Source organism: Vidua chalybeata, chromosome 11 (genome assembly GCF_026979565.1).
Source record: "Vidua chalybeata isolate OUT-0048 chromosome 11, bVidCha1 merged haplotype, whole genome shotgun sequence".
NCBI lineage: Eukaryota > Metazoa > Chordata > Aves > Passeriformes > Viduidae > Vidua > Vidua chalybeata.
In genome coordinates, this window is record NC_071540.1 from 7,722,908 (window position 1) to 7,741,195 (window position 18,288).

At 36.3% G+C, this 18,288-nt stretch overlaps 1 protein-coding gene across 2 annotated transcripts in view; it reads right to left on the reverse strand.

The window, feature by feature from the left end:
* Positions 1 to 14,140: 14,140 nt before the first annotated feature.
* NETO2 (neuropilin and tolloid like 2) overlaps positions 14,141 to 18,288 on the reverse strand; it is a 32,655-nt gene continuing 28,507 nt past the window's right edge. For both annotated transcript variants that reach the window (XM_053953192.1, XM_053953193.1), the window contains one exon: positions 14,141 to 18,100. In XM_053953192.1, the coding sequence (XP_053809167.1) occupies positions 17,520 to 18,100 (581 nt within the window). In that variant the 3' untranslated portion in view covers positions 14,141 to 17,519. The remainder of the gene's footprint in view (positions 18,101 to 18,288) is intronic.

Consider the following 18,288-nt stretch of genomic DNA (forward strand, 5'->3'; position numbering starts at 1 on the left):
CTGACACAGGGCACAGAGCCTGCCTACAACACAGCAGCAAGATGAGCTAAATCAAATAATAGTTTCCTCCTACTGTTGCCAGAGCTGTATCAAAAGAAGTGTGGTACGGCTAGAGGAGATCAATAGACGAGGGAGTCATCCCTTACAAAATGGTTTAGACATCCTTTGGAAAAGGAATATTCTGTATTAATCTTGAGAGACAAGTATTGGGTATAAAATAGAAATAACTACATAAGTATTGAGGATCTTTTTTCTATCCTATAGTATGTGCATGAAGTCTTCCAAAGTTAGAGAGCATGCTCAGAGAGTGCCTGTATGTGGTTTTTTGGTTTTGTAAATTAGGATTTTAATCCTAGCATCTGCTGTTCTCCTGAACAATTAAAGTAAGCTGCTTAGATTTATGCACTAAGATTCCAAACACTTCTACATAAGTAGTAAAAAACTTGTTTTTCAGAACAACCAGGTTTACTTTACTCTCCATTCTGACCCAATATCACCATCGATAGTAATAGCAAGATTTGCATAATGTGTATTTGTTCTGTCTTAATATATTCCAGTTTTCCTTCCAGTACAAATAAATCTAATAATTTATACTCTCTAACCTGTATACTGCTAATATAAATTTATACTAACACTGTTCAGATTAAATTTTTGCTGGAGATAATAATGGGGAAGGGAGGTCTGAGCGATTTACATTTTTATATTAGGTATGAGAAGTATACTGGCCTGGCCACTAATTCCTCCTCCTGCCCTTTGGCCCTTATTGCTGTATTGCAGTACTGAATTTTGCCTGCATTGGTGAGAAGCCTTCAGCTGGTTTCATGTACAACTGTATTAGCACTCAAAACTCAATGTAATTTAAAGTAGCTCCTTAGCGGATTGATTCTTTGCCTTCATTTCATGTTGTCAGTCTGAACAATGAGAAAATGTCTGAAATCTTGCAATCATTGCATCAGAAGATCATCTGAAGATTGTGTCTGAAGGATCATTGCAATCAGATCCATCTGAAGATCCTCCTGGCTTGGTGCTTCTGGGAGGCTGTATTAGGAGGAAGATTGTTCTAGAATATTTTTTCTTTTTTTTTTTTTTTCTTTCTTTATGCTTCCAACAAAGAAAGATGGATGTGATCTGGGATTGTGTTTAGAACTTCTTTGTGTAGAAAATTTGGATTTCATATAAAAGTAAGTGTAATAGTGTACCTGTTTTAAGTATTATGCAGATGCCTCTTGAGTGAACTGATAGCTGATAGCTATCCTATTCATTTTCAGCTTAGTGAGGAGGTGAAGACTATAGGGATTATGATGATATTTACTTTTTTCTGAATGTCGTATTTTCTTTTAAATATTATGCTATAACCTTTCTCTCACTGTAGTTTGCTTTGTATGTTAAAGCAAAATTGATTCCTGAGCAGGAATTTGACACAAGATTTGTGTGCTTCTTAAATTTTGTGTAAACTCCAGGTGGTACATGGTATTTAAACTGGTATTTTGTAGAGTTGAACTTCACCTTTATGACCTGGTTAAGGCATTTTTAACTTGATATCAGCAGGTCACTTGTAAGGAGAGACACCTAATAAGAATTGATCCAAGCTTCACTTTTTCACACTGAATTTCTAGAGGCTTTGAATAACAGCTGTAAAGAGTAATCCCTATTTCCTCTTTGTCACAAGACTGTTTTCAACATCTGTTACCTCATGCCTGCCTACTGAAAGGTGCTAAGGAGCTGTCACTCTTAGGTCCTAGACTGTCAGTACACCAGATCAGCCCACCATATTTTCTGTCCCTGTGGCCAGTTTGTCGTGATGCCAATAAATGAAGAAATTCCTGAAAAATGCCTATCCTTAAAGGCTGACTTAAAATATATAAAATTTCGGTATTTAATTAAAATTTGAATTTGTCATATACTTTACAGTCCACTTACATTGACGAGTATTTTAATTTGGACTCTATCAGTGCTGTCAGTCAGACATCTTTGATTCTATTTGTCTTATATTCCCCAGTCAAACTGTTGTATTCCTTATGAATATTGGCCAATTTTTAAACTGTTTTAGGAGCTTCTCAGTTTTCAGGTATGCTTCCACAGTGATGAATCAGGACATGTTTCTCTGCTGTTGCACTTGCTTTTATTTATTAGGTTGGGGATCTTTGGCTTCATTGTTGTTTATTAGTCCTTGTACCTGAGGCCAGAATTTAGGGCAATACTATATTAGTAGTAGTTCCAGTTAAAAATATTCCGTAACAAAGTCATGTTTTAGTTGACTTACAGACTCCAATAATACCTCTTACTTTATTGTACTGTCATTATTCAGTGCAAAGATTAAATTTTTTGTTATCCTTTATCATGTAACAGTGTAGGAATTGTAGCTGACATGGCCAAAACCATACAATTACAAATTTCTTTATTCTGCAGTCACGAACCAGTATAAACACTGGAAGAAAGGAGCATGTTTCTTTAATCCTCCCTGTAAGCCCCAGGGAACACCAAAGAAAGTAAACTGGTAACTAAAATGGATCACAGAGCACTGAGAATTGGAGAAGAGCATCATGGTGGAGTACAGATAGTTTTGCAGGCAAGAAGTTTAATTAGGGCTGGGTTTCAGAAGCTTTGATGTGCACCTGTACAAATGTACACTTACATGTCTCGTGTCATTATAATCAAAGCTGCCTTTAACAGACCTTATAAAAGCTAAACCAGCAGTGATTAGTCCTTTGCTAAATTTAGACGAAAGCATGAGGATTTATGAGTATTTACAAAAATAATTATTTGAAAAAATAGGATTTCTGCTTCCAATTGTGCTTTTAAAATTTAAAAAGCATTTCTATAAGACTGTGCTGTCTGATTTAACATTGTCTAAATTACAGTCTTGCAGTCTTCTTGCTCAACACAGTTGCAGGGCAGCCTCATTACTTTTTTCTGACCTTTGTCTGTGAGTTGGTTCTGAGATAATGTTCTGGAAGGCTTCAAGGCTAATACATCTTTCTGATTTAACAGGATTTCTTTGGTGTTCCAGACTTTTTGGTTTTCTTTCTCTGAGCTATCCCAGTGAGATGTACTCAACACAGCACTACATTCATTAGTGCTGAAAGTGTCCTGCTGATCTCATAGCTGAACAACTGAAGAAAAAATGATTTAAGAAGGACCAATCATCCTCTCTAACTTTCTATGTAATAAGTAGTGCAGAAGGTGCATTGTGGTTTGTGTCTTTATCCTTTTAAGACTCCATGGCAGCACAAAACAAGTGCTGTTTCTCCAACCAAAATTATGTTGCTGATTATAGGAATAGCTTCAGACTATAAATTGAGTGCATTCAGAAATCTATTAATGCTTAATAAATTTATATTGTCTTTATATGCCAAAAGGTAATTTTTCTTTGTATAAATATTGGTGTTATATAATTCAAACTTCTTGAAATGTGTGCTTCAGGGGAACAGCGAGATCAATTGTGTAGAAAAGGGCTTTTATTTTATCAGAGGTTAAAGAAAGCCAATGCACTGAGAGCTACTTATAGGATTGCATCATCCAAGTCTGAGATATCTATAGATAAAAGTTAAATTACCTTCCAGTATATCTATTTTCTAAATAGAAAATAGATTCTCTTCTAAATCTGAGGCCATATTCTATAGGAGGAAAGCAGCTTGACCTAAAAATCTGTGATGTATTATTTTCTATGGTGCCGTCAGACACTGCTACATCAGCTGGGAAAGCTGGGGCAGAAAGGTCTGCAGTTAGCTGCCTTTGCAGCCCTGTCTGTTCTCACTGTACACTTCTGAGGAGCTTTCTCCAGCTGAGCTGCACAGATAATGATTGTTCATATCTTTCTGCCCTTATGTGGACTTTGGCAAGTGCCGCGTTCTTCCTGCTTCTGCTTCAAATCTCTAAAGTGTGTTTACCAGCACCCTATAAATTCTAGATCTCCTTTAACTTGAAGGAGACAGGCAAGGAGATGATACAGCTCTTGCTGATAAGCTGTTTAGTGTCATGTGCTTTGTTAGTTCAGCTTTCTTTTTATTGACTTTCTATAGTTTGTAGCTTATCTGTAAATAATGCTGAATCAAGAAAAAGAAAACACAGACAAATAGAAAAAGGACTGGTTTTATCCACTCTTGCTTAAAAGCATAAGATCTGTATTTTTGGGTTTCTAGTGCTTAGGTTATATTGTTTCACAGTGCACAACTTGGACAGATGTGATATATGGTGCTTTGCCAAAACAAAGACTGTAACATTCAACTGTCATCTCCAAACCTTATGTTTTAAGGTTGGATAAAGTAGCATTGAGACAGACTCATTTTGTCAGGGCTGTCTGGAAATAAAACCTTCAAAGTAATAGTGATGGGAAATGTTATATTGTAACTGTATTAGAGCAGCATTGGTAACCATTTTTCCCAGGAAAAAGAATGCAAACCTATGACAAAAACACATGAGCAAAGCATCACTGATACACTTCAAAGGACAGAAATCATGTGACCTCTTGTTTGGTGGCACAGATACAAGCTGAATAGAGCACTGTGAGCCCAGAAAGTGACAAGAGAACGAGGCCTTGTTCTGTGCCAATCTTCCTTCTGCTCTCTCTAGAACCTTCTGCTGAATTTCCCAGCAGCAGACAGATGTGGGTGAAAAGTTTGGGGGTTTTTGTTTGAGTTTTTTTGCTTATTTTTATAATACACTTTTGCCTAAAGGAGCCATGTTATTCTATGGTCCTGTGGCAAGAAAGCAAGTGGGTTTTTACGGCTTGTTTTCCTTATGGAGGTAGAGGCATTCTACAGAATCATTGCTCAGTCTCTAACTTTTAATATTGAGACCCTGGAGGAGCAAAGACCCTCTAAGCCATAAACTGCCCCCAAACTCAGCTATCAGGATCTCTGTAGAGTTGATCACTTGTAGGAATAGCAGGTGGTAGCACTACTGCAGGTTTGCTGCCTCCAAGTTTCCATGTTGGGAAGTCACCTGCTTTGCCTGTGTCTAGAGCTCCTCTTTAGCTAGAACATGAGTTTTCATGAGCATCTGAAAGTAAGGATTTAATTTATCATAAAACCTACTCGTTTCTACACAGTCATTACTTATGTGACTAGATTTATCAGAGATAGTATGTTGATTACACAAATAACTGCTCAGCTGAGTAAGTCATAATGTATTCCTTATCTCTTGTCAAGCAGCCGGTTTCTTCAGTTGAAGGAAACCTAATTGCCATAATTAATTGCAATATTAATTATTACACTGTCTTGTATTTGAATGCTGTCACTAGCAATAAATGTAAAAGGGCTTGAGAACCATTAGGGACTCATTAAGAATCATTAGGAATTGAGAATCATTATTTATACTAGATTTCATATGTTTCTTATGTTGCTCTTAAAAAATACCAATCCTCAAACATTTCCAATACTAGAGCAGTTTAAAATATATTGTATATTTAGTTTGTTCTCTCGATATATACTTTTTTAAAAAAATCCATTATTGAGGTATGTTTTGAAAGGATAGGGATCATCTCTCTTCAGAATTTCTATTCTAGTCCTCTCTTTCCCTAGGAGAGCAAAAATGTGTGCGTAGCCTTTTGAGCCTGTTGTGGCTCAGGATATGCAGCAGTGGAACTTGAAGCCTTTCATCTTCTTTTTTTTTTAATCTGCTTTCATAGCCACAGGTATAAATAAAGTATTTGTTTACATTTTCTCTAATTTTCTGTTTAGTTTCTACAAAAGCAGACTTTTCTTTGAGACTTTAAAGAATCCATTACTAAGATGCTTTTTTTCTTTCGACATTATGGGCCTTTTTTCAACAAGGAATGGACTGTTTTGGTCAGTATTGTAATATAAAACGTCCCTTCCTGCTGGAAAGGCTGCTTTTACTTTCTACCTGGAGATGACTGGGAACTAGACATAGAGAAGAGCTGAGCATAAGTTAAAAAACAATAGATTTTTAAAAAATCAATTAATAGATCTAAGCCAGCAAAGGAGACATTTCAATTTAATATCATGTATAGTCACTAACCTTTGCTGCCATTCTCTGTGACCATTCCAACCTTTAGAGAATTGTGTTGATTGAAATTGAATTAAAATTCAAAGTTACTACAAAGTCAGAATGGTGATGCTGTGCAGATGATGCTGTACAGAAAATGAATTTCTTCTGTTTCCCACCCTTTTCAGGTTTTAACTAGGTTCTGGTATTGTTTTGCTGGTTTTTTTTTCTTCTGAAAGACAAAGGGAACACAATTCCCTGGCATTGTTAGTTGCCTCTGGTCCAGAATAGTGTTCAGTCATTCCTGTAATGCTCCTTTCTGTGTTAAAACAATTGAATCAATTTTGTGACTTCTTTCTTTTCACTTCTAGTATCCTCTCTGTTAGAAATGGGAGGAACTGTGCCCAAAACCAGATGACATGAGTGTGCTGTTGGCCAGGAAATGGCGGTTTAAGCAGTAATTTGTTTACAGATGTTTACTCTAGAAGAACATGACCTGAGTAATGAATGTCACCTGTTCTTATGCTGCCAAATGCTACTGTCAGCATAATCCCTATAGCAACAACAATGCCAGTATTCTGGGTGCAGAAAAATTGAAATCTATCACTAATGTACCTGGTGTCTTTGCAATTTTGTGTGGATAGTTACTTCTGTGGTTTTTTTTTTTTAATCTAAATATAATTTACTCATTAATAAATGCACTCCAATTGCTCATATTTCAGGACCTGGATAAAAGAAAAAAGTAGAGAGAATTTGGACAAGATGTGATAGCTGTGTAGTCAGGATCCTGCTAATGTGTTCAGATAACTTAACATTTTGGCAAAACATTATATTTACCTCCTTGCTGTTCTGGTTGTTCCCTTTGCATGGTTTTGAATCTAATTTTAAAGAGATCTTGTGATGGAGACTTGTCAGAAACATCATGCCCTGTATAATGAAAGGGACATTGTGATCAGGTTTTGTTCTGCTATTCGTTGCTTATATGCCATAACACAATTGTATTGTTTTCTTAGCACAAAGGAGAGCAGTGGTTACTCTTTGCCCAGAGACAGCAGGAAGTAATCATATGGAAGGAAGTGGAAGATGGTCAAGCTGTTTGGGAACTGGATAACTTCTGTGTGTTGCTGTTTTCTTTCTTTCCTCTAGCCCAGACAATGTATTTATTTGTATATGTTTTTAAAATACTCCTCTTTCTTCATTGCTGTTTTGGGTTTTTTTTCTGTGCTGGGAAAGTAGCTCTGGAAAAATTGCCAGAGCTTGTTTTGGAGGAAATTATAATGACGAGAATGCAGATTCCTGATGGTGATGTGCATGCTGTCTTGTTTCAGGAGCACACAACAGCCTAAAGTGGAAAAGCCTAAGGCGAATATTTCATGTCTGCTGTGACGTTTAAAAGCAAAACTGAATTTTATAGAAAACTGGTATTGTCACACCATTGATAATATTTAGGGCAGACAGTTGCATTTTATTACTGCATCAATTAAATTAATAGACAAATTGGATAATTTGATCTCCAATGCCTCAACGAAGAAAACACAGTTAGCAATGGCAGAAGTGGGAAGGAAAACCATGACTCCTGAGAGGAAAGCTATTGTTCTATCTTTTGGAATTTGTTTCCATCCATATCCCTATGCAAGCAGTATAGTTTTGTGATATGATTGTAGTACAGCTGTGTACTTGCCGTTCACAGCTGCAGACAAAACCTTGAAATTGTTGAAATACTTGAATTAGAAAGGCACGAACATAGATGCACCTTAGTCACAACCTTTACTGAATGATTTCTGAGTCTGCAAGTGGAGTGGGCACAGGAATTAGGTATTTGACCCCTGAGATTTTTCTTCCATGGTAATGCTGTGACTTAGTTTTTACCAGAATATCTCATCACTGCAAGTAAGTTTTTCCTGTCTGTTCTTTGCTTATTTATTTTGCCCTCAGGGGTGCTTTGGTTGGCCTTAATGGAGGAACAGAAGCCTTTGTTGTATGCTTAACGGGATGTAAAAAGAGTTTTGCTCTTACATTGACCACTGATTGTCGTGACAAATCTAATGAAATAAGTGAGCTGTACAAGTTCTGTAAATGAAATAACAAATATTTATCTTGTCTCCCCAGTCAGTCTTGCTAGGAAAATGAGAAGTCTGGATACAGTAAATAACCTTTCCATGGAGATGGGAAAAATAATTAATGTAATTGTAAAGGGGGCATGGCATGCCTTTTTTCTTGAGCCATTTCTGCTTTGGCCCCTTGACTTCAAAGCCTGAAACGTACATTAATGTAGCAAGTCTGTTACAATGTCTGCAATTAGTGAACTGCTGTCTAGTCAAAGAATTTTCTAAAAGCTTCTGTTTTGATAAGGGTGTAACTGAGGCATCATTCCTTCTTCCAGAGTAAATCAGAATTTAGAGAAATTCATTTTTTAATGTTCTCTTTCCCTCTGTATGAGCTATGTATCCAGCTAAAAGGATTTATTAAAAGCCTTTTCACTTGTTTGTGTTCAGGAGAGGGGGGGAAAAGTTATTTCTTTGATGTTCCCAAGGCTTTCCACGTAACTGGATTAAAATCTGAAACCATGTCAAGCAAAAGCTGTGACAGTAATGTACCCTAATTTGTTTCCCTGAAGATTGATGCGATGGGTTATTCAAGCTTACCTCTCTCTTCAGTTGTTTGAATGTCTAATTTCTAGATAGTCATGCATTATTCATCTTTGTGCTGATAGTGAGCTGCTAATAAAACAGGAAATATCTAACTCCTCTGTTATATTTTCCACAATATCCTTCTTTCTCTCCTTTATACATATTTTTTTAAATTTAGGTTGTCCAAGAGGAAAATATACATGTTTGAAATCATATGTGTGCATTCTTATAGGGTTGCTGGATAACTGTTTAGCAAATTGTCTCCCCTATTTGTGACAGATATTCATGGATCAGTATTTTAAATTATAGCTATGGGAACACAACATTGTACTTTCTTATGTTTGTTTGAGTTGGAATATAAATTATTATCTGCATACAGAAAGCAGAGAGCAGTAGTCTGGGCTTGGTCAGATAGTGTGAAGGACAGGGATAGAAAATAATTTCATAACCAACAGCTTTAATGAATAATAATACTGTAGGAAAAAGCAGAGCTGGCTGGCTTTGGCAGCATATTCAATCTGAGGGTACTTTTGTTATTATTTGAGCTAACACTGACATGAAACTAATGAAGATGCATTTATTTAGATGTGCTGCGTGCAGACACTACCAGACACATGGCCCCATCTGATGAGAAAATAGGTTTAGCTATTTTTTGAAATGTTTGCTGCTGGAGAAGGCTAAAGAGGACAATATTCTTGAATAATCAGATTTGTCGGTGCTTAAGAGGTTTTCTGCAGTAGAAATGAGGAACTTGGTACTTTATCTACTTTATGCCCCATCAGGATCATGAGAGATGCAGCTCTGCAGCTGACTGCTACAGTGGAAAGCATTCAGAGGTGTCAGGAAAATTAGACCCATAGATGGGGGATAAACTTCACTGGTAATAAATGAAACAAATCGTGCACTAGAAGACTGGGTGTTTCAATGATGCTGTAGTGCTTCTGAGCTCTAGAAAAGTAAACCTATTTTCCATTTGCAGCTTTATATTGGCATTAGAGAGACACATGAGTTATGCCTTGGGTTACATCCACAATTCAATTTTTCAGCCCTTTCTAGGCTGTGGTTGTGTAGTATCGGTTCTGATACTTTTGTAACCTAACCTTTCTTTGTTTATACTTTCCTACCTAATTTTTCCCTTTCTATAAGAGGTTGTAACAAAGATTTTCTTCCAAAATAGTAAAAATAGTAAAAATAAGCATTAGATCAGATGTGGCATTTTGCTTATGTAGCTTGGCTGCTAGTAACAGAGAACCCAGTTTCATTTAATTTGCTAAATCGTCCTTCAGTTCTTCAATTCTAGGCATTGCCCATTAATATTCATACAAAGTCTTCCTTAAAAAGAAAAAAATCAATATGCACATCTAACCTTAATAAGAGGGGTTTGCTATTAATCAATAGGATCACTAACATAATGAATTACCCTTCAAAATAGCACTCTAGATGTTTGGCTCTGGCTTGAAATCTTTCAGCTTGAATGTACTTTTGTGTGGGAAAGTATTCCAGTACGTTCAGTGAAGCTAATGTCTATTATTCATAGGGCATCCAGATCCTGCTCCTTAGGAGAGTGTTTGGTTTTTTGGGATGCTTTTACATTGAATCTGGCGGACTTTATATTAGACCCTATAATTTGACTCCTGTCTGAAAGTGAATCAAAGCTGTATTTTTCCCCCCTGGATATATCATATTGGGTATTTCTGTTAAGATTGGCCTGGAGCCCACAGGTAGGATTGTCATTCATTTCAGATATTCTCCCAGCAGTCCTGGAAGTGCTGCCATGATGAAAGAGGGGAAGGTAGCCCCATGATTAGGCAAGCAGGAGACAGGTTATTACATCTTCAAATATACAGCAGACAAGTGGTTCTGCTTTGAGACAGGCTTGGCTTTCTGCCACTTCCTTCAGTTGGTGTCAGCTTTCTTTGTAACTTAACAAGGCAACCAAACAAGCTGCAGTTTCTTGCTGTTGTACAGAATAATATTTCATTATACTCAGTGTATGAAGTGACTATTTCTTATCTTTTGGGTTTTTTGGCAAGATTAATTTCTGTGCAGTCCTATGGCAAGAATAAGCCATGACCTCCAGTTTTGATTCACACAAAATTAAATTTGATTACATCTGTTTCCCTCAGTAGGTGTGGTCCTTGTATGATCACTCTGCATATTTTTGTTTGTTTTTAAATGATGCACAAGCTATTTAGGAATAGTAAAATTAGTGTAGAAATAACTTTTATTTTTTCTACTTCTTGCTGGTGTTCCCCATAGCCATGAGGACTACTTCTTACCTTGAGCTCCTTGTTTGGTACTGTTGCTAAAGAACAGTTGGTAGCCTTTTCTTGTGTTCCTGATGGGAAGAGAGAGTACTGAAAAAGAAGTGGGTTTATGCTTTTTATCCCTCTTGTTCAGCATTAGTATTTTTCAGCTGCAGTAATGTTACAGGTGATGCTAAAATGTCATTCAATCCTCATGTCACACATCTGGCAACTTGTATTGGAAACTATTCTTTGAATGTATGTAATGCAGCTTTTTATACTTTTATAAATTGTCATTTACACCAGGTATTTCTTAATTTTAAACACAGTCATGCAATATTTAAATCTACCTGTTATAGCTCTTTTGTGGGCAAAATTTCACATTTGATTTAGAGAGCATTTTATCTTATGATGTAAATAATTGAAGGAAAGTTGGAACTACAATTAAAAAACAATCAAGCATACCAAACTGTATGTTCTAACAATTCATAAGTCATGTTTGGATTCTGATAGCTCAAGTAAAGGATTTCTTTTCCTTATGCTAATGTCTGTCCTTGCTTCTACTCTGTGAGGAAAGTGCAGTACAGTGAAGCTTTAATAGTTCTGGATCTTAAAGGCAAAGAACTTAGTTTTCTTTAATTCCTACTTCTCTTGCACAGATTTGAGAGCTTGTGTTCAAATGTATTTAAACAGACAGAATGCAGAAATGTCTGGGAGAATGTGATAACCTTAGGAGTCACAAAGAGCTCTAAAAGTTACCTAATATATGAGATTATTTTAAGTGTCTGTAGCTTTTAGTTTGCTTACTATACACTTGAACTATACATAGATATTTTGTGCTGTTTTTTTATATTCCAGAATTCCCTTTACTGTTAAAGATAACATTTAATGATGGCAGAAGATTAAATGGCCTGTGCAGAATCTTTCGCCTCTGGTAAGTGAAAAGTAAACATCGTCATGCTACTAGATCTCTTTGTTTTTCATTACTACAGAAAAATTAAAATTATTTGACTTGGCCTCAGGCCTTCAATTGCTCTGTTGGGTTATTAGAAATACAGTGAAGAGCCAGTAATGAGTGGTATTCCTTATGTACCTTGGCTGTTTGTTCTTTACAAACAGAAGATTGATTACAATGGTTAAAAGACTTGGGATTTATTGACTTGTCTTCCTAGGCATTTTTTATCTCATAATTGCTTTTAAGAGTATTTTCCTGCTTTTTTCACCTCCAGTAACCACTGAAACATCTTTTCCAATCATAATCACTAGTAGCTGAGAAGGCTAGCCAGTAAACTCAGTCCTAACAGTTGGCTTTTTCCAAATTATTAGGAGTTTTTAAAGGTGCTTACTGAAGTGAGGGAACCTAAAATATTAGGTAGAATGATGGACTTTACTATCTCGAGGGTTATTTAACTGCATTGGGGAGTGAGTTTAACATTGTATCAGAAATGTCCAGTGATTAATATTTGTTTGTTTCTCATTTTTTATTTTAAACAAAGAATTTTTTAATTGTCAACTCCTCTCTTGTCTCTGCAAATAGCTTTAGCCATAGATTCCTGTGTTTTTCACAAGTGAATGTAGCAGTTATTACAGATGTGTTATGAGCAAACCTGGGGCAAACTAAATCTGCTCACAAAAAAACACAGGCCCATTCAATGCTGATATTACTTCCCCATGAAATACTAAACCTTGAGTATTAGAACACTGATGTACTTTGTTCCAGTTTAGCCATATTCATTTGAGGTTAAGCAGATAATCCTGTGAGCTTTGAGTTTTCTTTGTAGTCTCTCACTTCTCTAGTGGAAAATAAGCTGCAGTACAGTCTCAGAAATTAACGTAATGCTTAAACTCTCAGATGCTGTGCTCCAGTGGTAAATGCTTCGCAGTGTAATCCTTGCTCCTAAATAACATTTGGAAGGAACACAGAAGCAATTTTACATAGGTGATAATGAACTTTGAGGCTAGTTATAAGTTGTAATATGCATATATTTCTATATATGAGTGAATAAAATATTGAAATAAGTTTTAGCACGTCAAAGATGTCTAGGAGATCTGTGTTTGGGATGAGAAGTAATTATTTGGGGAAAATGATGTGATGTGCATCTTTTAAAAGCACTGACATAATTACATTTTTCAGAAGGAATAATACAGATTCCAAACCGGGAAATTATTTTGAATTTTTGAGTATATAGGTCTTAGGTACCTATTATTTGGTTTATCACAATACTTTGTTCTTGAACAGAATTTGGCATGAAGTGTCTTTTGGGGTTTCTCCAGTATACAAGTTATTACCATTAATTATGAGACGTTAGTGGAAAGATGTACAAAGACATCAAGTTTTTTGTTTCTCCCTGAGCCTGGCTCTGTAAGAACAGACTTATAAAACCTAAGCTGTTTTATCTGGTATATGGTAGATTATCTTCAATAGTGAGATAAGAGGGAACAAGTTGACCATTCAGAAATTACTGTTGTTGACCCATGAAACAGATGGAAAAGAGTTTTTGTTAAGCTGGTTGTGTAAAATGCAGTGCAGCAAAGGAATTTGAATATGAAAAGAAACTTGCAGTTCCATGGTGTCACAGAATATTACAGCATACTGACATGTGATTTCAGCATTTACAAGGGGGATTGAATCTGTACACAGATGTCTATTAGATATCACAGGAATGATTTTTGCAGTTCCAAAAATAGTAGCTTTTCTATTGTTAGATTGAGATGGGTGCTGTAAATATTAATTTTCAAAGCATGAATCAACTCATTCAGGTCTTTGGTTTTAAAATCTTTTCTCCTATTATAATTAATATTCAGTTTTAGCAGTGTGATCTCAGTGTAAAATCAGCTTAATTTTTTAGGCTGGCATGGATTAGGAATCTTGTTTTGATAAACAGTCTACAGACTTGAGAAATCATAGGGCTTACATGTCAGCTTGGAAATAAGCACATGTAAAAGTAAATGGACTTGACTGAGTTTTGGTGTGAACAGATATACAGAGCCCAAGCATACAGGAAACTCAGACTGTAGCTGTGGCTTGGTACATCCACATGAATTCAGTTGTTCCACTTCAAGCATTAATTTACTCATCTTCCTTGGTATATGTGCTAAAATTTAAAAAAAAAAAACTTTAACCTTTTTTTTTTACTACTTGTGCGGTTGATATCCTTTCAGATAAAGGATAGTACTTAAATAGTTTGGAAAATTAAATGTTGTGATCAATGATAGAAAAACTTACTTAGGGATAAATTTGTTTTACAAATAAGACAAACCTTTTCCCCTCATTCAACAGGTTTGCTGCTAATGCACAAAATTCTTTGTACCAAGTGAAAAACAAAGCAAGGCATATTTTAATGACATAAAGATTCTGTGAAGTGTTCACATGACAAGCACCTTTTCTTGTAAATCAATGACAGTTCTTTTCATAACCCTTCTTAGTACTGGTTTAGTAAAAATAGACAGTCATTATTGCAATATGCCATTGGAATTTGTGGATACTGTGAGGTCATCTTGTCTATAGCAGACAAGAGAATCCCGTGCATTTTAAGTACACACTGGTATTTCTGTGATCACTGAGGAGTCAGGAACAGCCCTAAAGCTGAGTTTCCTGTGCCACTGCCATCATCTCTTTAAATGCAGACATCTCCTCAGAGAAATTGCAGGAGTTGTGAATCATAGCCCCTTTTCATGTTGACTGTAGGTTTACTTGTACAATTTTCATCAGAATTCATTCTTCATGTTAAGAGTTTGTTCACATAGTCTAAGCTACTATGAAAAAAGGTAAAAATGAGTTAGAAATCCCAAAAAGTAGTCAGTGCTGTTGCTCTTTTCCTGGTCAGTGTGTGTCTAGTGAGTTTGTCATTGCTGAGGAGCATTCAGTGCTAGCAGAGGGAATTGCAGATGTGGGTACAAAGGAGTGCAAAATCAGGATGCTCCTAGAAATGCATGAATTTAAGATGGACACAATGGAAATAGCCTAATGGTACTTAGATACTGCACTAGTATGAAATGTGATATTTTTCACTAATGCCCAAAAAAAGTTTAAAGACCAGAACATCAGCTTCAACAGGATTGAGGCTGCCAAACCAATGCCAGATTCTTTTGCTAGATGTGTCAGCTTTCTGTACTGTGATACCCAGCAGTCTACCCAGTTAGCTTTTCTCTGCAGTGAAGGGAAGTTGATTATACTGCAAGTGGAAGTATGGCTCTAATAGTTCTGATTCATTTCTTAAAGCATGGCTTTAAGAACTGTAGAACAGTACTGTAAGTACTGTAAGAACAGTAACTGAACCCCACCCTGCCATGGGCTGTGTAGGCAGATTGGTTTTCAAACACACCACGGGATATTGGAACCAGTTATGCTCAGCAGCCAGGAGTGCTTGTGGGAGCTCTGGTGTGCTCTAGGGTAGCCAAAGGCAGCTGTGCTCTGACCATGTAATCACAAGGCTATGACAGAGACTGAAATATTACTCAAGCTATTTGGGAACTTCTTCAATTTCCCTCTTCTCCACAGACTTGGGCTCTGCAGGCTTCCTATCTGTTTTATTAGTACAGCTTTACTGTTCAAAGGCAACGTAACCTGGGGAAGAGTAGGGATCATATTATTTTTAGCACATGGATAAATACACCTAAAAAAGAAAACTCAGTCATGCAAACCTAGCATTTACAAGAGTTATATGGATTAGAATGATCTGTGTAAAACTACATATTAATTGTTGAAAGAATCTGGAACTAACAAACTGGCACAAATAGCATGGTGTGTCCTATAGGTCATGGTGAGATATTTCATCCTGAGATCAATGAGAAGTAAATAAAATCTGCCAAATGTTTTCATGAAATATTCAAAAATTTTCAAGTAACAATTAACTAGATTTTTTAAACATTTATTTTCTGCATGTAGTGCATCTAAAAATAAAGCCCATTTTCATTCTTTCAAATTGAAATACATTCCGGGACCAGCACAAAAACTGGCACCAGGGTACATCCAGCCTTGTGGGTCTAAGGTAAGAGCTGATTAAGTTCTTTTTAAACAGGAGACAGGGTTAATTTTGAAGTTGAGGAGTGCTGAAGAAACTCAATTCCCCTTTCTTTTTACCCCTTAAATGTTGTACATTTTAAGCATTTAAAAAAAATCTTTATCATTGTAGTAAAATCTGTGGTTACAGCTGTTGTCCATCTTTATTTCAAAGAAATGATTTTTCAGTTGCAAGGTTAAGCTGTTTCTGGGGCTTTTTTGCACTACAATAAGCACAACAAACTCTATGGTTTGACATCCATCTGTAAATAAAGGCTATGCCCAGTGCTAGCTGGGGAATCAGCTTTAGTTAAAGGTTTCCTGTAAACAAAATACCCAAAGCTCAAACTACCCAGGGAAGAAAGTGTAGGCTAATGTGGAAGTCATGACAAGTATTCTTGGCAAGTTGTGATGCATGCAGCAACAACTGCAGGTTATTCAGAACTGCTAAGAGGGACCCTGAAAGAAGCCTGCTGTCCAGGTGCTAGATTTGGATTTAAGAAATAGGCTGTACAGTATCAAACTATATAAAAAGCTTAAAAACCACAAGGAGAATGTATTTTTAAAATTTTCTTCTATATCGTAAAAAAATTTAAATTAGGTCCAAACCACCATTTAAAAAGGTGTGAAATGTGCAATTTTGCAAATGGAAACAAGGGGCACAAGAGGGATTCCATAGGGGTTAATTAGAGTTGCTTTGTGCTTTCTTTGTTTCCAGTACCTTCATATACCCAGTAATCACACAGACTTCAGAGCAGTTCTCTTCAGGCAAGTAGGACATGAGCTAAAAGTATCATTGCTGATTTCAGTAAGGAAGATTGGCTGCAACAAGGAGTAAAAAGCTATTTTAAGAGACAAATGTACAGTACAATCTATTTATGTAAATACTTGGAAAACTCGAGAACAAAATTGTTTCCTAAGTACAGAGCTGTGAAATCAGTGTGCCATATGGAGCTATAATATATGGCAGAATATTTTAAAATCCTAAACCTTCTTGAAAGAAAACTGTTGTAAAAATCTGCATCTAGAATAAAAAGACTACTCACTTGTGTTTTAACGGAAAGCTGCAAAGATATTTCCAAATGTACTAAAATTAATATAACTTGATATTGTTAAAAGGCAATAACTCTTGTCACTTATTTCTCACAAAGCAAAGAGTGTGGAAATGATAATTAAAGGCAAGTGAAACAGATGGCTGTAACATAATTCATGAGTCTTAACTGGCACTTAACACTAACTCTACTTTCAATTTGACAAATACAATAAGACACCTATGTTGACATACACATGGTGCACTTAACTACTTTTATTTATGCAAGTGAGGTATTAAAATTGTCTTGAAAAGCAGACATCTAAAGAAGAGTAAATGGTATGAAGAAGAGAATAGTAGTCATTGCTTTCAGTGTTCAATGATTAGTAGTTGTAGGGTGTTTTCTTCCACCATCCTATCTTATTTCCATGCAAAGTCTCTGTCTTACTCCTCCACTAGATAGGTAGCTTGGGAAGATTGGAGGAAATCCACCACTTTTTCAGCAATAATTAATTAAGAAGACTGGCTTTGTTTTTTGAAATGAAGTATATAAGCTAAAAGTGTGTGCACCTCACACGCTGCGTATGGTACACTTTTAATATATACACTGTCACTGTACCCAAGCATTTTGTATATACACTTCATACCACCTTAGCAGAAAGTTAAAAGTCAATAGATAATGAACCTTGTGCTGTATCTTCCCTTCCTCTGACATAAATTTCACATGGAATCTCCTCCATCACCCTGTCTTCTATCACCTGCTCGGGGCAGTCGTGAGCTTGCTTGAAAGTGTAAGTGCTTTTCTTGAATGTGCTGTTAAATGTTTTCATGGGCTGGGGCTGCGCAAAGTCATTGCGGAAGGGCAGTTCCATGGAGCTCAGGTTGCTCCTGCTCTGTTTGATGTTGGAGGCCTGGGAGCCACAGTGGTGGTCGTGAATGCATCTGGAAGCTGTTGAAGGGCGGCGCAGTTTCTGATAGTTTTCAAGTTCCTCTGATAAATCTGCCAAATCTGCAGAAATTTCTTTGTCCCTTAGTGAGAACAGTTCATAGTGAGGAGGATCAAAAACTTCCTGGAAACCAGTTTTATTGAAGGCAGTCTTGCAAGCCATAACCTTTTTGCGAGGTTGCTTTACTTGCACTAGAATAGAAATGATGAGAAGAACTAAAACTATCCCTGTTGTGATGCCAATGATTGTCCCATGGGTTTTGGTGATTTGTTCAAACAATCCAGTTTTTTTCTTTTCTACAAAGAAAAAACGATTATGACAAGACATTTATTAGCTTCTACACTTTTGATAATGTATTTAAACAAAGCAAGACTGTATTGTGATTGCCATGCAAGTGATAAAATTACTTAATGAGACTGGAGGCTAGACCTGTATGTCAATGGGATTTGTCTAATTCCCTGTCATTAGTGGCTACAATATGATA